The sequence below is a fragment of the Pollachius pollachius genome, assembly GCF_949987615.1.
Source record: "Pollachius pollachius genome assembly, chromosome: 4".
Taxonomy (NCBI): Eukaryota; Metazoa; Chordata; class Actinopteri; order Gadiformes; family Gadidae; genus Pollachius; species Pollachius pollachius.
In genome coordinates, this window is record NC_136937.1 from 23,570,818 (window position 1) to 23,595,342 (window position 24,525).

Consider the following 24,525-nt stretch of genomic DNA (forward strand, 5'->3'; position numbering starts at 1 on the left):
GAAACCACCTTGATCAAGGGACTATCACAAAAGTGTCTGCGCCATATTTTGGCGTAAAAGGACAACGCAATCACACAATAGTGTCAACATTTTATTACATACTATCCCATAAAAACATGTTCCACATACAAACACGGCAAATTGGTACATTTACAAATCTTCAGCCATTCAAACATACAAAAGTAATACCGCGAAAGAGTAATCCACAAGACATCCTATTATTACAAGAATGTCATGTGCGTTATGTATGCATGTATCTATGTATGCACCTGTGTGTATGTGTTTGTGTATGTGTTAGTGTGCCTGTGTGTGTAAGTCAACATACGTTGTGAACATATGGACGTGATGCATTTGTGGCGATTATATTGAATGAACGTGTGGATGAATGTGCTTGTGTATGCATGTCTTCATGGCTATCATCAATCTGATTTACATAATCAACCTCACATGTTTATTCCTAACAGATCCATACCCATCTCCTCTACTGTTAACTAGTAGCGTCACCTACAGCTCATACAAGGATAAACTGATCCATTTCAGGCACTGGGCGATTTTACAAAGAGCAACCAGAATGGCCCATGAGCGATGCGACGAACCACACAGAAATACAGTGGGGCCGACTAAAACTAAATGTTTTACTGTTTTACTTTGTTTTCTTCTATACAGTTACGGTAAATTGCAACAAAAAAAAAGAAAACCACAGAACGATAAATTGTAACCACAAACCCCGAGGTCACTCAAAAACATGTATTCAACGTGAATTCTTTCAATGGCAAAATCACAAATACAGTTTTGTTTTGTCTTTTTTTTTTTTTTTTTGCATTTTTGTGTTTTTCTTTCGTTAGAAGGAGGGTGGATTGAAAACGTGCCGGCGCCCACACGCATGCAAATAAATTAAGAGGAAAAAACGTAAACAATGTCAAACCATGCCTGTGGTTTCAGGCTAAAAAGTGATCAAACTCAAAATGCGCAAATAAATTAGCAGCGTTAATGACCGTACGTGAGTGGGCTGGTTCCTAACGGGTCCATTACGTTAACAAAAATCTGTACTCTTGTTTTTTTTCATGCTGATTGTGCAACGTGAAGAACTGTATTATCAGAGACGTGAACACCATACTGTATCACAATGTGATATACTTTTTTTAACTTAAACTCTGAAAAACAAACCTCAACAAAAAAACGTGCGAAAAGGAAGGAGACTGGACCAGCTCCTCACAAACATCCTGCCTGTCCAAACGAGCGCTGAACTCTTCCACAAACCACCTTTAAACACAGCCATCTTTCTTTTATTCTTCTTAATCTCGCTCTTCTCGTTTTATTGTTCTCTCTCAGGATCAGTAGTTACTGTGGGAGAAGCCCCCAATGTCAACATCACTGCTCGAAGACTCCTCGTCACAGACCACAGAAGTGCTCACACATCTTCTCTGTTTTCCACCCATGCCTAGCGATCCAGGGCCGTTGCCATGATCCCAGCTGTGGTCCCGGAGGAGGAAGGCAAGCCCGTCGGGAAAGAGCCATGGCGTGAGCTGCGGTCCCCTGTGAAGGAGGAACAACCGAAGCTCCGGCCAACCAAATTTTGTCAGACAGAAATCCTGACCAACTGAACTTTTTCCCGATCCAAGTTTGACCGACCGAAGCCTCGGCCTGACCAACGCCGTCCCCCAACCGAACTTTGCCCGATCGATGATTCAGTCACCTGAACTTCGACCCGCCCAAGTCCCGACGGAACCGAAGCCGAAACGGAAACTTCCCAGAACTCGGAACTGAAACCGGCAATCGGAAATCGTTCTCATTTCGTGTCGGGGCGGAGCGAAGACGAGGAGGAAGAGGAAGGCGGCGTGGTGGTCCCGGGTGCGGGGGATGGGGGTGCGGTCGTGGCGGAGGACTGGGAGGTGCGCAGCAGCACCCTGTGGTGAGTGGCGTCCTCGGCCCGCCGCTGGTGCTGCTCCACCAGATACTCCTTGAGGCGCACGCTGGTGAAGGAGAGCGTCTGGCGCCGCAGCTTCATCAGGTAGGAGTCCTGCAGCCAGGCGTGGGTGAAGCAGTCCTTGGTGGTGGGGCGGGCCCTGTGAGAGGTCACAAACACACACACACACACACACACACACACACACACACACACACACACACACACTGTGATAAGCATGCGTCGCACATGTTTCATGGTATTTCTATTAGAAGAAAGCAAAGTTCTGGTTCCGCGTACCGGAACCGGAACACGCACGCACGCATACATGCACGCATACGCAAGCGCGCATAAACTAACACTCGCACACACACAGACCCACACATGCACACACGAGTGTGTTGCAGACTGTTGTCCTGCTTTCGAAGTCATGTGTATAAGACACTCGAATATTACAATTAAAGTAACAGTCAAATTGAAATCACTTTTCTGTCTTCAAACTGATTATTATACTACGTATATAATTATGCTTCATAATTAACGTTTAAATAATGCTTAATTGTATAATTGTATGAAATACAATTAACCGGGGGGGAGGGAAAACCCTCCCCCAAGGACCCCGCCCACCCAGGACCCCAGAGAAAAGGCTCCGAGGCAGGATCTAAAATGTCAACGGAACGTTTATCCTGCAGTAGCGCACGCGGCCCACCAGGGGTAGCTGCTCAGTATCTTCTTGAGGAAGGCCGAGGCGCTCTGGGAGGCGTTGGGGTAAAGCTGGGTGGGGTCAAACTTTGCCACATGGATCTTGGACTCTGTCTGGAGATGATGTTTGTCTTGGAAAGGCAGCCGGCCGCTCAACCTGTTCCCCGAGAACAGTTTGTTAGGTTAAGAAGTCCTTCGTTATTGATGTGATTCCATGGTGTCACGGACGAAACGATACATACGATAGTGTTACAATAGTGGGACACAATAGTGTCCCACTATTGTAACACAGATGTAACACAATATACTTGGATCAGTTATCAACACTACCTTTAAAGCTGTTAGCTATTCAGCTGTTGGCTATTTAACTGCTAGCTATATAGCTGTGAGCTACATGACTGTGAGCTATATGGATGTGAGCTATATGGCTGTGAGCTATATGGCTGTGAGCGATATGGACTTTAGCGATATGAATGTGAGCTATGTGGCTGTGAGCTCTGGATGTTAGCTATATAGATGTGAGCTATATGGCTGTGAGCTTTATTGCTGTGAGCTATCCGGCGGTGAGCTATATAGCTAGCTAGCTTTCGTTTGAGTCCTTTATCCATTCAAATTCAGTGTTACATGAGTAGCTCATACGGTAGACCATTCTTCAACAATGCGTGTAAAACGTGGTTTTGTCTACTATTTTGCCTTCATGTTGACTCACATGATGTAAGTGATGACCCCGAGTGCCCACAGGTCTGCTGGGGGCCCAACGACGTCCCCCTTCACCATCTCTGGAGCTGAACCACAGCGGGGACATCGTGTCAGGGACAGAGGGGGAGGCGGACGTTAAAACAATGTGAGGTTCAACATTTGGCACGGGTTACCTTTTATTAAACATTTCTTAATAGATATCAGATGGAAGTGACTGGAATAAAATATGTGGTACATGTTTAAATATATGAATGTATGCTCTTGATGTAGTCTTAAATGTAGACTATGAGAGCAGAACATATAATACAGAGTAATGAATCTTGCTCTATGAGCACAGAACATACTCATAGGACATGATTTGAACAAATAGAAAACATGGCGAAATGTTAACAAAAGCGAACGTTAAAAAAGTCACTTTTTACATGACCACATCGACACCTTATCACACCACCATTTTATCACTGACATCATCTATTATCGTATTATTACTTATTTTTTTAAAATGTTAGACGACATCATCGGTGACATCACCCTGCTCTATATGTCCCCTTTAACACTCACCCATGAACTCCAGGGTGCCGGGCAGCGGGGTGGCGCAGGCCGTGAGGTGCAGAGGGTTGAAGGTGCGTGCGCTGCCGAAGTCCACCAGCTTCACCACGTTGAGGTGGGTGACCATGACGTTGTCGGGCTTCAGGTCCAGGTGGAGGACCCGGCGGTGGTGCAGGTACTCCACGCCCTGCAGCATCTGCACCAGGTAGGTCACCACGTCGTCCTCCGAGTACCGGAACCTGGCAACACGCACACGCACGCAGGTACAAGGACGCACAAACGCACACAGACAACCAGTTACGCAGACGCAGAAGCACCCACACACACGCAGGTACGCACACACACACACCCACACAGACGCACACACACACAAGCAGATACACAGCCGCACACACACAAAGACTCACACACAGGTTCGCAGAAAGACGGGCACACCAAAGGAAACGGACGAGACACAGACAATTTTACAAGAGGTTCCTTTAATGTCCGAGTTTCATTGGGTTATTTGACCGTTCTTTTGTTTTATCCCTTCATAATGGAGAGAGAGAGAGAGACACACACACACACACACACACACACACACACACACACACACACACACACACACACACACACACACACACACAGACACACACACAGACAGACAGACAGACAGACAGACAGACAGACAGACCCCACCTGTCTATGAGGGTGTAGAGCAGCTCCTTGCCCGTGCAGTACTCGGCCACCAGCACCAGGTAGCGGGGCGTGACGTAGGCCTCATGCAGCCCCATCACACGCTCGTTGTGCAGCGCCTTCAGGATCTCGTACTCGCGCAGCGCCGCCGCTTTGCTCTCAGGGCTGAAGGGCACGATCTTGGCCATGTACACCTTCCCCGTGGCGTTCTCCCGGCACTCCCGCACCACGCCGAACCGACCCCTACATACACATGCACACACACACACGGACGCGCACAAACACACACACACAGACAAACACCCTCACACACACAACCGCAAGCACTGTGATTAGCAAGGCTTCTCACATTTGTCGGAAGAAAGTGTCTTGTGGTTAGGGTGTTTCACTCCCAGCCAAAGGGTTGTGGGTTCGAACCCAAATAGCTCCCAGTCTGCAGTTCTTTGTGAATCCCAAAGCAGGCGGGCGTCTCGGCACAGACGCGTGTGAAATAACGTGATTGGATAGGTATCGCTTCAAAAATAGACCAGAGTCCGGTACGAAGCGAGAAAAATATAGTCATCCCCGCAACAATTACACAGTTACACTGTGTGCTTCACTCTGCTCAAAACAACAACAACAAAAAGGATGAAATTTATTTGTTTGAGGTTGCGCTACAAATATGAACATGAATTGGTGTTGTGTGTTTTGGGGTTCAGGGGAATGCTGAGTGGTTGTCCCGACTCACCTGCCCTTCTCATCCAGGAAGGTGTAGGGCTTCTGGGCCGCGGCCGGGCCCAGGGCGGAGGAGGTGGAGGAGGGGGTGGAGTGGCCAGGGGCCTCTCTGGCGGGGGGGACGGCCCCCCCACCGATGGGGCTCAGGCTGGACACCTCCAGCACCTGGGGGGAGAAGAGGGCAGGGCGGGGTGGGGGGGTGACCCCGCGGGAGGCAGAGGTGACGATGGCAGGGACGTAGCTGGGGACGGCGGCTGGCTTGAGTGGGACAGGGGGGGGCAGGGGTGTGAGCAGCGGGGTCAGGGTCATGGGGGGGACCACGTTGATGGGGCTCTGGGGCTTGGGGAGGACGAAGGGCGGGGCCGGCTTGGTGGCGTGCGGCGGCGGTGCTAGAGGCTCGGCCGAGGGCGGTGTGGCGGGGGAGGGCGAGGGGCGAGGCGGTGCGGCTCCCTGGTCGGGGACGGAGGTGGTGGTGGGTGAGGAAGGGGAGGAGAGGACGGGAGGGGTCTTAGCAGTAACGTCAGTCTTGGACGGGGGAGGGGGGTCTGACACCGGGGAGACAGGAAGGGTCTTGATGACGGCCATTTTGGGCGGTGCTGGTCCTCCACCTGTGAAACAGAAGAGGACACTGTGTTGGTTTGGGTGGTGGGGAGAACCTCGTCGGCGACGGGATGGGCCTGTCTAGCTCTGACAGGCCCATCTTAGAACAACTTAAACAGTGACAACAGAAACATATGTTAAGGATTTGATCAGCTACCTGATTGGTCGAGGCTGACTTTAGGGGAGCAGTTGCTGTAAGGCCCCTGGCCCGCCTTGTTCACACAGGCCACCCGGAACCTGAAGGTGCCCCCTGCTGGCAGATCCGTGACGTTGTAGTAGCAGTCCGTCACACCAGTGGCAGTGATCAGCCAGTTCTCCTCTCCTGGGGTCGAAAGGAAAGAGCAGAAAAGGTAGATAACTAGTCAAATATGCTTCCGTTTTGATCTAGGTCCGGAGGAAAGCATGTTAACACAAACTCTGTGCACGTCTACAAACCGCAATGTTGGACTAACAGGGAAACGTATGTTGCAGTTCTTTATGGGGTCAGAACAGACTCATTAATAATAAATGCACAGAGAAGGATTCACAAATGTATTTTGTGATTTATACATAAATTACTCTCTTTTTACAAATACATTTCAATGCCAACACACATGGATATCGGTGTGTATAAATGTAAAATAAATCCATAAACAAAAATAAGTTTCACAAACACATTTCTCATCCACACACAAATGTGTCTTGTTTTAAATAAATTTAATATAAATCCATAAATATATGAATTAAAAAATATTTGCAATTTTCATCAAAATGTATTTGAATGTTGTTACATTTATATACAAACTGTTGGTATTGAATTTACAAGCCGCTTTTCATTTGTCATCTTGTCATTTGTGTGTGAATTGGTCTGTATTTATATGTGGATTTTTGAGACTCTCCTGACGTGGCTGGATTCACAAATGCATTTTTTTCAACAAGGAACTATCTGTAGCCAATCAGATGCCTCCCTCGTTTTCAGCCAATCACATGACTGCAGTGACTGAGTTCAGATTGTCGGTGCCGTTTACTACTTGGGCAAAGGACCAGGCTCTCAGCAAAATATTTGGCTATTTTGGTAACCCCGACAATGCCTTGTTCGTGGACTTAATCCTAACACTGAAGAGGATAGTGGAGGATAAATCAATGAAACCAACTGTCAGAGCAAAAGCAAAGGTTTACTTTGAGTCCTTTTTGAAGCATGAGACAATCCTGACTGCACAAATATTTCTTAGGATATTTGAGATCACCTCCCCACTCTCCAACTACCTGCAGACCAGTGGCATGGACCTAATCACTGCGCATCGCCTAGTAATGGGGGCCCAAGACAGCCTAAAAAAATGCACAAGGGACATGGATGCCGTGACAAAAGCCGCTAATGTCTTTGTTGAGTGGGCTAACGATAAGCTGGAGAAAAACGAATCTGAAGAGGTGGTACAGGCCGCTCTCCCTCAAAGAAAAATCAAAAAGAAAAAGACCATGCCAGGTGAAGAAGCAGAGGAAGAACACATATTGAGTGCAGAGGATCAGTACAGGATCAAGGTACACAACATCATTTTGGATACAGTGACTGAGAGCATCCAAACACGCTAATCTGCAAATGGAGCCCTTTATGATGATTTTGCCTGCCTCAACCCAAGGAACTTTGACACATTGAGAGTTAAGAACCTCCCATCTGAATCCCTGGAACAACTCAGTCGATGTCTCTTGAGATTTGACGACAGAGCCACACCTGGAAGGCTCAAGGCCGAGCTCTATAATCTGGCCAACCAATGGGAGAGAATAAAGTTGCCCCATTTGGAGTCCTACACTGTCAGGACTGCAGCAGAGCATACCAAAGATGGAGATGGCCTGGAGCTCACAGTCACCAGCTGCACCTCCTGTAAAGACTGTGCAATTTGTGTGTATCGGGTCCTTTCCAAATACAACCTTCTGACTGGTTCCTATCATGTCATTGGATTGGCCAACAAGTTCCTGCTGACACTCTCCTTCAGCCAAGTGGCCTGTGAGAGGACCTTCTCAACATTAAAGTTTGTGAAGAACAGACTGAGAACCACCTTGACACAGGATCGTCTTGAGGCCTTCATTATAATGTGCACCGAAAAAGAGATCCTGATGTCTCTAGACAACGATGAGGTCATTGACAAAGTTGCAGAGACCAGTGAAGTGCTCCAGCGCTTGCTGATGATGTGAGGTAGGACAGTCTGTTTTTTTTTTGTTTTATGCATAGGAATTAAAGCATAAGATTACGTTTGAAATTATAAAAAAACATAAATTAAGAGAATTTCCACTATTGCCTTTAATGTATTGGCCTGCTAAATTAGAATTATTTGTGACTTGTCATTTTCATGCAGATGTAGCTCTACACCGGCAGATTCAGGGTCCAGCAGAGAGGAAGCAGAGCGACTACATCCAGATTATTTTGATGACCAGCTGTTTGTTTTCTCTAACTATATAAATCCAACTATATCAATTAAGGAAAGTCTGTCTGTCTGTGTGTGTGTCCTAATTTTTCTCCTAAATGGCTTGACCTATCACTCTGAAATGTTGCATAGCCCCTCAATATATACCTGGCCAGAGACTGACAGAGCCATTTTTCTAATTTGTCAATGCAAACGTTGGTTAAAAAAAAGCTTGATTAGTGATTTATGTGAAGCAGTAACCAGCAGACAATGTGTATGTGTATGACAATTTTTTTCCACTAAAATAATTGTATCTTGCACTATTTAGATCATTTTCAGCTTTGATTTACCTTTCTAGGCACATGCAATTTCTAATATTTTGTACATGGACAAGATTGCTTATAAAATATTTCACAATATTCTAAACACATGCACATCCCAACATTGACATGCAGTTGCAATGCACATATCCACGGATAAGGACTAGTTTTTATTATTTTACACCGTGGCAAAATTCTACGCACGCTATTCCCGCGGTCTCATAAAAGGCCTCTCCATCCCAAAGTCCCGGGCCAAATTTTTGTCCCAGTCCATCCCTGGTAGGTTGGCATATACAGTGCCTCCTGTAGCTGCGCTCTTTGTTGTCGTCCCTCGTTGTCTAGCAGGTAGATCAGTGCCGTCCCTCTGCGTTGCGCCATCCCACTGCACTTGGTCCCATCCGCCAGCTCGATAGAATCGGTGTCGGGCTGGAATGTGTTGTCAAAGCTCTTGAACTTGGCGATGTCGTTCACAATATGAGATGTCGCTCCGGCGTCCACCATTATCCCTTTCTTCTTCACGTTGACAGATGGCCTCTCGTTGGTTGCATGCTTGGCCATGAAACATTGATCCCCGTCGTCGATGTCCTCTTCTTCTGCAACTTTTCTTGCTCCGTCTTTTCCCTTTTTCCTGCATAGAGACTCTGCGTGTGTGTTGCTCTTGCAGTGACTGCACCACACTTTCTTGGTACACCTGGTTCTGATATGTCCTTTTTCTCCACATTTGTAACACGTCAGAGTGGCTTCCCCTTCCTTCCAGTGTGTCTTGGTGCCTTGTTTCCTTTGCTTTGTGCTAGTCTTCATCATGGTCTTCATCACGCTGTCTGCTGGTCCGGTTGTCCTCATCTTCTCAGATTCTTCATAGACCCTCAGTCTTCTCTTGAAGTCCTTTAATGTCACGTTGTCCTCATTTTGTGTTACGTGGACAGCCAGTGGTCTGAATGAGTCTGGCAGTCCATTCAAAATGGTGGCTACAAGCAGCCCGTCACTCATGTTCTCTCCTGCATCACAAAGAGCTGAAATTATATTCTCAGCCCTTATCATATAATCAGTCACAGTCTCCTTCCCTTCCATTTGTATGGTGGTCAATGAAGTGTACAGGTTTAGAATCCTGGGCTTGCTTTTTCTAGAATAATGTTCTCTTAATAATTTCAAGGCTTTCCTTCCATTATCAGCGGCGTCATGTCTTATCAATGATAGGCTCTTATCATCTAGTGCATTCACTAGTTGAGCATAACAATCTGCATTCTTCGCCGGATCTGCAGCTATGGCAGCCTCGCCAGCGGACTCTCTCAAAATGGTGTCTTTCAGCTTCAGAATGTGTAAGCGGCAAAGGAATCTCGTTTCCCATGGATCATACTTATCTTCTGTTCCATTGAAGACAAGGATGTTGCCTGTTGTAGCGTTCCTGCTCCGGCCATTTTCACTTTTATTCTTTTTATAGTTCGCAATCTCCAAGACGTTGCTCAGGCTGTTGCTTGTAGAGTCCTCAATTTTCGCGGGGGTCTCTCTGCGCCATCTTTATCCAGGCTCGTCTAGTAGCTTCTCTTGGCTAACAGTTCTTCTTACTTCTGTTACCTTGTTGTTGCTCTAGACTTGCGTTCCTGGGCCCATAACCTGATGAGCTTAGTGCGTTGCGGTGGAGATGTAATCGAACTCTCATCAGACACATTTTACCTTTAGCCTTGTAGGCATATTTATTATATCTACAGGCGGGAGTAAGGCAGCTGTGCTGCCAATCTCCTCGACATCATCACATGTAATAAACTCAGACACCGGAACAAGTAGTGTAGGTCTCAGGTAACACAGGGGTAAATTCAACGCTGCCCTCTAATGGACACGATGAGTAAGGGCGTACAATAGTACTACACTTAACAGTAACACATACACCCTTTTAAAATATATAACCTTGTCTACTCTTTATGAACATCTACCTCGGACATGGCTCCACGCATTCGCCGGCTTCTTTGAAAACGAATGCACATGGCTAGCGTAGAAGTGGATGGGGAAGGGTCGTCAACGAGTTGTTACGACAGTGTTGTAAAATATCTCCCCTGAAGCTGTAGGGGGAGCTCAATGCGAGCGCAAACCAAGAAAACAGCGAAGAAGTGTGGCCAAAGTTGCGTAGTTCCCCTTTAACAGAGATTAATTGCTGGCAACACCAAGGTAATGATCAAAGTTAAGTACACCTTTTCATTATTTAACGGACAAAATGACCCACGTAGTTTCAGTTTACATTGAGTCATTTAGCAGATGCTTTTATCCAAAGCGATTTACAAAGTACAGCTGAGAACAATCAGAGCATATATTAATCAATAAGGGAGCAACTACACTAATTAATTGCCAAACGTTTATAAAAATACAATCAGATATGAGTTTAAATCCAAAACCCCCCTAACCCTAAGAGCTAGTAAATATTTATTTTTATATTGGCCTGTTTTATTAATTGATCATTTGTAATTTTAATGAATAATACAACTATTTAATGAATCACTAAATATTTTTCCTTTTCTTAGCATCGAGTCAAATCCCCAAGCCGTAGGTAAACGGATCAAGCTATGCAATGTGCTAGATATGTTAGCCTCATGTGCTACATCATTCACAGCATCAGTAAGCCTCATGTGCTACATCCAAGCCCTCGGGAACAGTGCATACTTCCGCAATCCACCAGTGCTCAGCGGCCAAGCTTGGTATTGCAGCTGTTTAAGCGGGCTGTGTACGGGTCCGTCGATTCAAGGGGCCCAGAAGTAGATATCTCCATTCACTCCAATTCATACTTTGCAGTCACGTGACTACCATAGCTACCTAGAGGGCAACAAACGCCGACAAAATGGCGACGAACAGCGGCCAGCAAGGGGAATTGCAGCCTTGCAGATTTCTAATAATACAATCAATGGACTATTTAGACCATGTGTCACAAAATGTTCAAATTAGATATTAGGAAAAGATAAACATACTCGTAACTTGTGATCCATACACAGCACCCGCTGATGTGTTCATTGCTTTGAAGCTCGCAACGTCTCGACCAGACTTAAATTATAGAGAATCCGTCACCTTACACCACACAAAAAATGAAAGCCTAAAAAAGTATGGTTAGCTAACTTTTTTTCAAGATTGGGTGGATTAACAACGTTGTCGTAAGGTGAAAAACAGGAATATCTTCATAATCAAAGCAAAGGTGAGTTACTATTTAGCTAGCTACCCGCAAAACGATCAACATATAGCTTTTTTTCTGAATCAAATAACTTTTAAGTAGCTCTTGTATTGACCAAGGAATGCGGTAGCATCCACACAAGTTACATTTTCTCAAGCATTTCTGAAGTTCCAGCGCAGCTGAGGTTTTAGCTGCACTCTGAAATAAAACTGTTAAGGATCGTTTAGTGACGCCTCAGAAAGTGTTGCCAGATTGGGCCAGAATTCCCACTCAATCTGGCAACACTGGCGATCGCCATGACGGCAGAAGGAAGGTTATTTTTATTTTGAAAAAATTGTAATTATATGTGTAATTAAACAATATATATTACTTATTGCAAATTCTAATCTTATAGACAATAATACAGTTTTTCTCCTTTTTGGATGGGATCCAGTATAAACATAACCACGGCTTCACTCCTCAGCGGTTAGTGCATCCAATCGCACAACAACTATCTGGCATATCGTTTTCACCTCAAAATACGAACTTTTGTTTTGTTTGGTAAAACTGGCAATGTCCTGGGAGATCCTTGATTAGGTTACTAAGTTTCGTTGCTAGAGAACATTGTTCTTGCCCGCCAGCCAGTCGTCGTGACGTCACATGCAAAGTATGAATTGACTCCCACGTTAAAATAAAGATAGTATTTTAAAAGTAGAATATCTGAAAAGAAGTGCGCGATTCCAAGCTATTCTGAATATTTTAAAGTCTCTAGGTGTCTCTAGGTGAAGAGACACCTAGATGAGTCTCTAGGTGAAAAATTGAGGAAGGAGATAGGTCCCAAAGTTTGCAGGGAATAAGAAAGAAAAAGAAAAAGAATAAAACTTATGAAGAACAATAGTTGAGCGCTGCATGCAGCACTCACCTAATTCGCCGTTGCTAAGTATAATCGACTACTGTTAAGGAAAACAAATGACTTTTTGCCTCTAATGATGTCTTTGGTATCACTCCGCAAGTAGTCCGGTAACTTGTCAACCCCAGCGTCTTCAGTTGCTAAGCGATGAGGTTATTTATTCATTTTGGCAATTAGCCGTGTAATAAGCGGGGTAATGTATAGAACGTCGCCGGTCATTATCGAAAATAAGCCCCTTCAGGGCGAAGCAAGACACCTCCGCTGCGCGTCGGTGTCCTGTTCGCCCTGTCGGGGCTTATTTTCCCGATAATGACCGGTGTTCTTTACATTATCCCTTACATATTTGGTCATTTGATTCTCGTTTCAGAAACAGAAAAAAATATAAAAAAACTTTTTGAAATACATGGTATTTTTCTTTATCAGTGGCCTGTACTACGAACCTCGATTAGTGGGTTAGCGAGGTATGTTGCGCTCAAAGCCTGGGTTAGCTGGGGCACGAAAGTCGATCTCTTTTAGCGTCACTGTATCACCATGGTGACTTATGCTCACAATCAAACCTGGGGCCTCTACGAATAGTCAAATCTCCTAACCTTTTTATGCCTCCTTTCCTTAACCTTTGTGGAAAACGTCATCGGGTCAAGGAGAGATGAAAAGGTGTTTCCTTTTGAACATTGGAAAAGACAACTGCGGTCAGGTCAGCCATCATTTGTTCATCCGCAGTCAAGCCAGCCGTCACACAAATCTTTGTGCGCTCATACTCTAAACAGCCTTTGTGTGGTATCTTGCAACGTTTTCAAAATAAAAGCCTTCACCTACAGTTGTGTGTTTGTGTGGATTGCTGCGAATGCTACCAGATTGGCGTGAAAATGTTCACAACAAACAAGGGTTTTCAAAGGACCAAGTATGCACGTGAGGTTTTCAAAGGACATTTTCTACATTTTCAAAGGATTTAACTATTCAGTAAAATCACGTGGTTCCTTGTGTACAAGTAGTCAGTACAACGGTTAATATGGTCATATCAGTCAGTGCCGGAACGTATGTATAATTCTGTCTATAGACCACTTCTAAGTGCTAACATAATGCAATTTGCAAAGGCCAAAGTATGCATATGTGAGGTTTTCAAAAGACATTTTCTCAAAATCTATACAGTAAAATCACAACGTTCCGTACAAGTAGTCAGTACAACGGTTAATATGGTCATATCAGTCAGTGCCGGAACCTATGTGTAATTTTGTCTATAGATCACTTCAAAGTGCTAACATAATGCAATTTGCAAAGGCCAAAATATGCATATTTTTTTCAGGCACGCTGATTTGGAATGTTTGCTTGTAGCTTGGCCCCATATGTCGTCATAAGGGGCCAAGCTACCTCCCCTTTCTCTGCCTTGCCCGCCCAGAGAATTTGGCCCGCCAACGAAAAAATCAGCTACGATCGTGCGAGCGCCACGTGTGTCTCCCGCCAGCGGGGCTCCGGCGGGAGACAATCGCGGGCAATTTCTCCTCCATGTCGTGGTTCAGTCTACTTCAGATTGATGTGGAAGTGGAAGAACCAGAGATGTCGGAGAACCCGACGCAGTCATTTCAGATTCATAATATCGCCTGGAGGCGCACACAGCTTTTGGCCGTGATGCTATATATTATTATTATTATTATATGATATCCCTATCTATGTATAGTATGTATTATTTAGATATAGAGCTCCAGGACTCCCGCCGGAGCACCCGGAGTGTTCTAGAATATTTACAGAACACGGTCAAAAGCTATGTGCTCCTCGCCATTGCGGTAGAGACAATGAGCTACGACCGTGCGAATGTCACGTGTGTGTTTGTGTGTGTGTGTGAATAAACACACTGTAACGCAAGTGTTGTACATTTCTTTGTTATTTGGATAACCGTTCTGCTGTTGGTGTTATGGCGCATAACACGTCAGGTTCTCTGACGTCTCTGGTATTTCCACAACGAGACTCGTAGTGGAGGTTATCTCAGCCATGGTTGAGAAGGAATTGGGAGGAAAGGAACTTTGGCTTTGCCTTCCTGAATTACATGAACCGCTAAATGGAGAAAGGGATTGTTGCCCGCGATTGTCTCCCACCGGAGCCCCGCTGCCTGCTGCCCGCTGCCGCGAGGCACCACCGCCGCGAGACACGCTGCCCGCTTCGGAAGCGGTGGTACCTCGATAGCGGGGCTCCGGCGGACACAATCGCGGGCAACAATCCCTTTCTCCTCCATGTCGCGGTTCAGTCTACTTCAGATTGATGTGGAAGTGGAAGAACCAGAGACGCCGGAGAACCCGACGCAGTCGTTTGAGATTCATAAGGTCTTGAGGCACACATAGCTTTTGGCCGTGATAATATATATTATATGATATAGATATCTATTTATAATATGATATTATTGAGATATAGAGCTCCAGGATTCCCGCGGGAGTGCCCCGAGTGTTCTAGAATATTTACAGAACACGGCCAAAGGCTGTGTGCGCCTCGCCATTGCGATACATCCACTGTAAACATAGCGCATGGTACCGTGGCCGCAAGCTGCTCAGGACCACACCCCCACCCTCCTCCTTGAGCCGCCTCTCTCCTCACCATTTGCATTAAAGCTACAGACACCGAAACGGCGCGTTTGGGGAAAGCTCAATGTGCGACTGGCCAGTAGTGGCTGTAATTCTGCACCACGGCTGAATTTTGAGCGTCTTCAAATACAGTGTTAGGGGCCCAATAATATCTATATTAAAGCATCCATAAAGTAGCATGCCATGGGACCTTTAAGAGAAAGCAATGGCTGTGTCAGCTGTGCAAATAGATAGATGTTACCTGTTACCTGTCCTCCAAGTGCCTTGTGACACATAGGGCCTTTACAGAACCTTTCCATTTCTCTCGGTCCGCTGCTGCAACTTGCACCTCATCCCATGAACCCCAGCCACCATCTCCCCTCTCTTTGTCTTCGCAGCTGCATTGGCCTCACTGCTGTGTGCCAAGGAGTTATCGGCGGCGTTATGCGCCAGAATAATTGACACCCTGTTTAAAAGTGTCCAGGAGGCGGGAGTTCAGCACCATGCTTAGCCAATCAGAGCACATAACTGAGTCCACGCTTGCCCAGTAGATAAGTCACAACACACACCCCAGGGGGCTAGAATGCTCCAGGTAACGCATCCTTCAGAATGGCCCACTAAGTGTATCTCCACCCGTGCCTATACAATTTCCCTTCTTTTGCTTCATAGAGACTAGTCCAAACCTTTACCAAATAAAGTGAGTTAAAGCGATCCTGACTCAGCAGACTTCTCCAAAAAGAACACAGCACTTTCTAGATGTATACTTTATTAATCCAAACTTGTTGACAGAGAAAAAGTTCTTGCAGTAAGTGATATGATCATACAAAGTGTTACACTGACTACTTGTAAACAAGGAACCATGTGATTTTACTTTATAGTTTTTGAGAAAATGTCCTTTGAAAACCTCACATATGCATATTTTGGCCATTGCAAATTGCATTATGTTAGTACTTTGAAGTGAGCTATAGACAGAATTATACATAAGTTCCGGCACTGACTGATTTGACCATATTAACTGTTGTACTGACAACTTGTACACACTGAACCATTTGATTTTACTGTACAGACTTTGAGAAAATGTCCTTTGAAACCTCACATATGCATATTTTTTGGCCTTTGCAAATTGCATTATGTTAGCACTTTGAAGAGAGGTATAGACAAAATTATACATAAGTTCCGGTACTGACTGATATGACCATATTAACCGTTATACTGACTACTTGTGCACACGGAACCATATGATTTTATTGTATAGATTTTGAGAAAATGTCTTTTGAAAAACTCACATATGCATATTCTGCCCTTTGAAAATTGCATCATGTTAGCACTTTCAAGTGAGCTATAGACAAATTATACATAAGTTCCGGCACTGACCAATATGATCATATTAACCGTTTGTACTGACTACTTGTACACACGGAACCATGTGACTGTACTTCACAGATTTTGAGAAAATGCCCTTTGAAAACCTCACATATGCATATTTTGGCCGTTGCAAATTGCATTGTTAGCACTTTGAAGTGAGGTATATGGTGCGTTCACATCGCTGGAAATGATGGGGGAAACATTTTCGCGGCGTGGGAAATTTCTTATGATTCCACTTCCGTTCGGCAACAGGGGCCAGATTATGATAACAGAGTTGCCCAGTTGGTGATGTAGGGTTTACTAGTGAACCGCATGCACATGGCGGAACATCAACGTTTTACTCAATATAAAATAATAAACCATCATATCACATACTTTTGATTGACGTTGCAACCGTCTGTTGGCATCGACTGCGAGTTTTAAACGTTGTGTACTGGTAAACCAGCACTAGATAAGGGTAAGGGCCTTCCATACAGTGGCAATACAATGTGATTCTCATAAATAAAAGAAAAAGGATAGTAGGTGATAGGCTACAAGGAAATAAAGGCGTTCTGTTTAGTTCTGACTTTTTTATTGGATAAAAAAACCTGCTGTGAAGAACTTTTAGATTCCCACCGCAGTGCACATCAACATCCGCTGTCGGAAACACGCGTGAGCGTCATCACTGGCAAGCCGTCTCGTTATCACCAGGACCATGAACGTGCTTATAGACACAATTATACCACACAAACGTAGGTGAAGGGTTTTATTTTGAAAACGTTGCGAGATACCACACAAAGGCTGTTTAGATTAAAGGCGCACAAAGATTTTGTGTGACGGCTGTCTTAACCGCGGATGAGCGAATGACGGCTGACTTGATCGCAGTGAAAAGACAGCACTGTTTAAAATGAATTAGACTCCACTGTTCCTAACCGACGTCATTGCGCGACGGCGGGTATTGCCGACCTCTAGCGTCTCTAGTGTGAAACTACAATTTTCCGAAGATTGACTACAACAAGCGCTCTTTGATCCATGCGTTCTTGTCATATTGATTTCAATCAGGTTACCGCAAACAGTGCGAATCACTTAGGTCGGACTTGGCCAACGGGAATATTTTAGGCCACTTGAATTCCAATTCACATGTGAAAAAAAGAGGCTAAACTTAATAATAATAATAATGCGTTTTATTTATGGGCGCCTTTTTTTGACACTCAAGGTCACCTTACAAAATCAAACATTAATAAGAGCAAACAAAAAACAACAACAACAACAACAACATAATAAAACAGTGTACAAGAGAAAAACAGTGTGGTCATTCCAGTCCCAAGAATGCAACTGACTTAAAGGGAGCTTGGCTGAATAGATACGTTTTCAGGTGAGATTTGAAGGTGATAATGAGTGTTGGATGTCATGAGGCAGAGAGTTCCAAAGGTGGGGGGCTGAGCGACTGAATGCTCTTGACCCCATGGTAACCAGGCGAGCAGGTGGGAGAGTAAGCTGGATGGAGGAAGACGATCTGAGAGAACGGGTGGGTGTCTTGATATGGAGGAGCTCGGTAAGATACTGAGGGGCAAGATTGTTGATGGCCTTGAAAGTGAGAAGCAGGATCTTGTACATGATGCAATATTTGATGGGGAGCCAATGGAGTTGCTGCAGGACAGGTGTTAGTGACTGATGGAGGGGGTTTTAGTAATGATACGGGCTGCAGAGTTTTGTACCAGTTGTAGTTTATGTATGGACTTAGCAGTTGAATCAAAGTGGAGAGAGTTGCAGTAGTCCAAATGCGATGCGACCAGGGTGTGAACCAGAATTTCAACTTATGTTGATGGTGAAATTAACTGCCCCCAGTAGTCTTTCTTAAATGTGAAGTTGGCATTTTATTTTCTTATGGTGTATTTTATGTGCTTACTAGCCAGCAATAAATGAATTAATTTATATTCAAATAATTATTTTTCTGGAATTTGTATCAATTATTATCAATTGTATTTTCTTCTCTTCTATTCTTCTGCTTTACCGCGTCTCTCATGCGTCTTCGCGTAGGGTGGGTAAACTTCGTCGTGGCATGTTGCTTTAAATATTGCCGCCGTAAAGGATTATGGGATACCACTATCTCCTTTCCTTTCGCAAAGGTTGCTCAGAAGTAACCTATGCTAAAGGAGGGTTAAAGGAAGCGTCGAGGCTCCTTTCCTAAGCATTTTTAGAATTCAAACCACCTTTCCTCCAAGCACTTCCGGGTCATCTCCATAGGAAAGGAAATTTCCTATGCAAAAAAGAGAATTTGTAGAGGCCCCTGGTCAAGGGGCCTCTACAGGTTTTCAGCTAAAACTATCGGGTTAGATCGGCGTGCGCAGCTTCCTAGCCCCTCTTTTGACAATGGTGTCACCATTAATGGGTGTTCCCGTGGACCTCGAAGCCTATCGTACAGGGGTCTCTCCGACAGAGGCTCTTTCGGGACCAATCCCTTGGCATTGCCTGAGAATATTCTTCATGAGAGATACAGGTTCTCATCAGAGGGTATTCGCTATTTGATCGTCCTTGTTGGACCTTATATAGACAATGCTTACTGTTGCGCATTGTGTCTCTGTGAGAGAGTGGTAGAGTGGAGGTAGCGCGTGAGTCTTGAATTCCTGCGCGGAGGGTTAGACTCCCAAGTGACACGCATTTATGTGAAGCTTAAAAAGTCCCTATTCTCATGCATATGGAATGCTTATTCACTTATTCGCTTATGCATTTTGAAATCATCATCATTCTATTGGGGTTAATGGCGAACAATTCTGCATTTGGCATAGTTATTTTATAGACAATATGCAGAATCTTTTCACTTATACGCCTTTATATAGACTGCTTGATCTATCCAGGTTGTAAAGGTGAGAAAAATGACGCGATAAACACCCCTTTCACGTGAACGCGCATTGAACCTAAAGCAGAAAACCTGGCTTGACTAATCATATCCTAAGTGAGCTTCGTAGTACCATTTAACTCTGATCGCCCAAGAAAGCCTGGGTATGTTCAGCGAGGTTCGTAGTATACCCCACAGGTGCCACATCATTCACAACATTGGTTGGCCTCATGTGCTACATCAGTTAGCATCATGTGCCACATCATTCACAACATTAATTAGCTTCATGCGCTGCATCATTTTATATAACACGCTAGAGTGGTTAGCGTTCTATGATATAGGGGTGTGTATAACTATAGCCGGAGCGCTCACCCTCAGTCCGTCTCTCCAGCATGTAGCTGCAGGGGGACTTGCCATCAGTGGCTGGCTTCCAGAGCACCAGGGCTGTGTTGTTGTACACCTGCGGGACCTCAGGGGTTCCTGGTCGCTTAGGTACACCTGGACAAGGGGTAACGGTGGTTACCAGGGGGCAGGGGAGAAGATTAAAGGTCAGCTTAGTAGAAGTAAATGTAGTGAGTAGTGAGAATCTGAGAATCTGCCTTCAGCGTTTCTCTGGAAAATCCACCATTGTGAGCATAGGAGCACCATTGTTTGGCAGTCTTATTAAACACTCAAAAAGCCGGTGACAACACACGTTGGTGTAGTAGATAAGGAGGAAGAACTGCTCTGATGGACAGACTCTGATAGAGGATTCAGCCTCTATCTCATATCCAACGCCGTAATAGTAACTCATGGGTCGTGATGTATGAAGCGAAAGGCAGATAGAGAAACAAGCCATTAAGCTAAGCAACCATGCAAGAACATTATGCATTTTTTTACTGCTGCATCAATATTAATTAGTTTCCCCGCTCCTAATTGAAATTCAATTATCGCACATTTGCATTGTTGTGTCACATTAGCAAGACAAATATCACCATGAAAGACAAACTGCCGTTTGTCAATAAGTTCTGTGTGCTCAGTGGAGCCTAATATGTTCTGGTTCGTTGAATGGAACTGTTTTCTTTTCACTTAATTGAAATGTGAGGAGCGGAATGAAAAAGGCTCTGTTGGAATTTACTAAATCTCGTTCTGTGCATAATCGTACAGCTTACATCCTAATGGCTCCAGAGTTGACTTACAAGCGAGACACAGCGTGCAGGAACTGGTGATGGCGGCCAAGGTGTTTGTAGCCACACATTCGTAAAGTCCAGCGTCTTTCTGGTTGGTCTTCATGATCAAGAGCAGCTGCCTGCCGTCTGGATGAGAGATCAGGCTGATCCTGTTATCCACCTCCACTGCTTTCCTATCTGTAAAGGTGGGGGGACACATAGCCATTCAGGACCCCAGCGCCCAGGCAGAACTTCAGGGGCTATACAGGTACCACTCACTATTCCTGTGGGAAAAAGTGTCATTTAGGACAGCAATTACCATATGCCGGACCCATGAGTACAGGGCCTTGAAATATTTCCAGAAAATAATAAAAAAATATATTTTTGATAACACACTATATGAGTCATGTTTTTTCCTCCAACACATAGACATAAAATCGATCAATATGCAACTAAACCACTATAAATTAAGCACCGAAAATGCATGTCTTTGCACTACTTTTGTGTTTATTTAAGTCTCAGGTGACTTTTCTTGTGTTTCTTTTATATATCAAATAAATAATAAATATCTTATTGCATTGTTGAAGGGAGCCTGAGATTCAAGTATTTCATTACTGGGGCTTTAATTGTTGTGAATATGACACATAAAACATCTTAAAAGACATCTACATCCTTTGTTTAAAAATTATGGATCATAAAATTAAGGCATTCAAATTGACTACCAGTCCTCTAAATCTTTTTATGTATATGCCAGTCCTTGGAACAAAAAAGGTTGGGAATCACTGATTTAGGAGATATAACAGTCAATGTGCACCATGTACTGCCATTTACTTGTTACCCAGAATATCATGTTACCCTACCCTTCATCCATGTGATCTTGGGAGGCGGGCAGCCAGCTGGAAGGCAGCTGAGAGTGACAGGATCCCCCTCCAATAAGACGTGGTCTTTCAGCTTGATGTGAAACACTGGGGGAAAGTCTGAGGAGGTGCGACTCTGCCTCTGTTTGGCGGTCAAGGCGTTGTCTTCTTTGGGGATGGAAGAAGGCTCTGAAAGCTCCGGTTGTGACGGCGTTTTGTCCTTTTTGCCCCTGGTCAAACCCCAGCGGTCCCAGCGAGACCGTCGGTCACCCTCCGGAGTGCGGCAGGGTTTCTTCTCTGAGTTAATGTTGGAAACGGACTCAAAGGACTCTTTGGATGCGGCGGCCGTTCCCGTCTGCTGGGCCAGCTGGTTCTCGGGGATGCCCATCTCCTTGAGGCCCCGGCCCTCGGACTGGGTATGGCGATGGCGTGGGACGAGAGGGGTTCTCTTCCCCTCCGACTGCGTCTCCGTCTCCCCACTCCTCTCTTCTGACTGACTGCGGATCTTAGAGGCAATCACAGACTCTTTGTTCTCAAACTTCTTCTTCATCGCCAGGACCGGGGAATCGCTGACCGTCTTGAGATCTTTCTGGACACCGTCACCATCGGGGCGCCTCTTGACCTCTTTTTCCTTCCTCTCCTCTGACTGGGCTCTGATTTTGGCCGAGATCCCAGCTACCTTGGACTCAAACTTGCGCCGCATGGCCAAAACGGACGACTCTTCTACTTTGCTTGGTTCTTTCTCACTGAGGCGCCTCTGTGGTGCTCCGGCGTGCTCCAGCTCCTTGGTGTCCAGAGACTTACTGCGGCCAAAAGCCCAGGCCTTCCTCTGTTTACTGGCCGAAGACTCCGGCTCCTTCTCTTCTCTATTCCCGACCGGTTTCTCCATTTTCTTATCGACAGACGAGGACCGCTTGGCCCGCATGGAGAACCTCCCGATGAGACTCAGACCCTCCTTCTCGCCTTCCCGCAGATCCGCAACCGATTTGGACCTCTCCTCCAAGCCCTTGGCCACCATCTCCAGAGGGGCGCCCCTCGGCCCGGGACGGTACACCTCCTCCCCCTCGCCGGCCTGCAGGCTCGGCACGGGGGATCTCTCCTCCGATTTGTTCCGGGTCAGTTTGCGTAGACCGCGCGTCAGCGAGGACTCGCGTTTCTTGAACCTGGCCTGGAACACCTCTTCAGAGTCTATGTCTTTGATGTCGGTTCTGAGCAGAGGCTGGTGAGGGGTGGTGAGGTCGGCGGTTGCCACTTTAGCGAACACCGCGGAGTGTTCTGGTAACAAAGGGCCGAGTTCGCCGTCTTTGGTTAAGGAAGTAGTGGAACCCCTGGAAACTATGGCTTGGTCGGGGTCTGGTTCCGTCGACGGGCCAACGAACGCCTGCATGACGCTTGCATACGCGGACGTCGGTTTAGTGGGTGTAGGTATAGCGGCAGGAGATTCATGCTTTGACGTTTCCTTCTTCACTTCCAGGTTACCTCTCGGTTCTTCCTCTTCATCATCTCCCCAAATGACAATCCTAGGCCCTATTGTCGAGATTGACTTATTGGGCAATTGCAAACTCATGGGCCGGTCTTCCTCTTCGGCGGACTCTGTGCTGTGTTTGGTCCCTCTCTCTCTCTGTTCGTCCGCTTTAGCATTCATCTTTTCCCCTACGGTTGGTTTGCCTTCCAGGTTTTTGGTTTGCGGTTCCTGTTGGTCCTCCTTCCCGAGGGTCCTTGTGGCCTCTGACGCCGAGGACTGTGAAGCGTCGAGCCGCATTGGCTCCACCAGCGCCGACATCGAGGTGGCTTCTACAAGCTTCTTCGGCTCTACGCTGCCCTGTTTCGCTGACGGGATCTCCAGGGGGGCTCCGTGCCTCCGGTGCAGGGGCATGGGCTCGGAGTCGCCCTGGGTGAAGGAGGTGCTCTTCCTGAACACCCTGGTCCTCGGCGTCTCTTCCGTGGCCGCCTCCGAGGAAACCGACCTCGTGAGCACGGGCGGCGCCGCCCGTGACCTCCTGGGGTTCTGGTCCAGGGACCTGGTCCTCCTGTCCTCGTCGTCCATGCCGAGCGTCTCGAACAGGGGCCCCCGCAGGCCGCTCATCTTCTTGTCCCCGCCGCCCCCCCTCAGGAGCCGCTGCCTCATGAGCTCTAGCTTCAGGGCGTAGTCCTCCTGGCTCAGCTTGGACGCCCCGGGACTCGGGCTGCGGTTGGGAAGCTCCATGGAGACGGCCTTCTTCAGGCTCTTCTTGCTGGCCGCATCTGGGGGTTCCACGTCGTCACCCCCCACCTCCGGGGCCATCTGGAGGAGCAGGGCCGAGTCGGCCGAGCTGCCCCTCCGCATGGTCGCTCGCCTCGCCCTGGTCTGCGAGTCATCTGGGGCCTCCACACTCGAGCCCTTTTGGAGGGGAGCTCGCCTCGGTTTCCCCTCTTTATGCTCGGCGGAAACATCCTCCTCTTCTTCTTGGTCTTTGTCCTCTGTGCCGCTGTTGTTGGCTCCTCCCCCGACCCTCCCGGCGGCCAGCCTCCGGTCGTCGCTCGACCGGGCCCTCTCCATGCCGCTCCACCCCGACCCCTCGGCGGCGTCCTCGTCGCCGGGGATTTCGTTCAGGGAGACCCTGGAGCCGGAAAAGACCATAGAGAGTGGCATGGGGATGAAGGGCAGCTCATCCACGTCTTCATCCGAGTCGTCGGAGGACGAGGAGGCTGGCGGCGACCCATCCTTACGGCACCGGCCGACGGCGATGGACACGTGGGTGGAGGAGTCATCCAGGAGTTCCGCGATGGTCCGCATCGACATCTTGGATTTGTAGCTGATCAGAGAACGCTGCATCGGAGACGGAATAGCGTGAGTGAATGTAAAGAAATATGAATCTTTAGGATGATACTGATGCTAGCAAGTAGCCTGGCTCCACCTGCCTACGTACTTAAATACGCTGCTCGATTTTCATTTCCCTTTAGTACTACGTCTAGGTTTGCGGTAATTTCGTGGGTTTTCTCCGCCCATATTTTGCCGGTCCAATCAGCGAACAGAGGGAGTGGCTGAGAACAATGACGTTGAGGTTGTGCGCTAGTTTGAGTTGTAGCCAAACGTTAGCGATTGGTTATGGCAGATCCAGAGTGGCACTGGGCAGATCCAATAGTTTTAAACTCCAACAAACACCCGTCTTCAAGTGAGTTAACGTTTGTCAATAAAGAGAGGCCAGACTCTCTGTGCAAATGA

At 46.5% G+C, this 24,525-nt stretch overlaps 1 protein-coding gene across 1 annotated transcript in view; it reads right to left on the bottom strand.

Moving 5' to 3' along the window:
- Positions 1-167: 167 nt before the first annotated feature.
- The window catches only part of spega (striated muscle enriched protein kinase a), a gene marked incomplete at its 5' end in the record, with an annotated part of 90,386 nt that continues 66,028 nt past the window's right edge, over positions 168-24,525 (bottom strand). The window contains 10 exons of the mRNA XM_079734247.1: positions 168-2,066; positions 2,616-2,765; positions 3,318-3,393; positions 3,869-4,095; positions 4,535-4,774; positions 5,259-5,853; positions 6,003-6,167; positions 19,688-19,813; positions 20,494-20,661; positions 21,324-24,129. Coding sequence (XP_079590373.1) covers positions 1,790-2,066; positions 2,616-2,765; positions 3,318-3,393; positions 3,869-4,095; positions 4,535-4,774; positions 5,259-5,853; positions 6,003-6,167; positions 19,688-19,813; positions 20,494-20,661; positions 21,324-24,129 — 4,830 coding nt within the window. The 3' untranslated portion in view covers positions 168-1,789. The remainder of the gene's footprint in view (positions 2,067-2,615; positions 2,766-3,317; positions 3,394-3,868; positions 4,096-4,534; positions 4,775-5,258; positions 5,854-6,002; positions 6,168-19,687; positions 19,814-20,493; positions 20,662-21,323; positions 24,130-24,525) is intronic.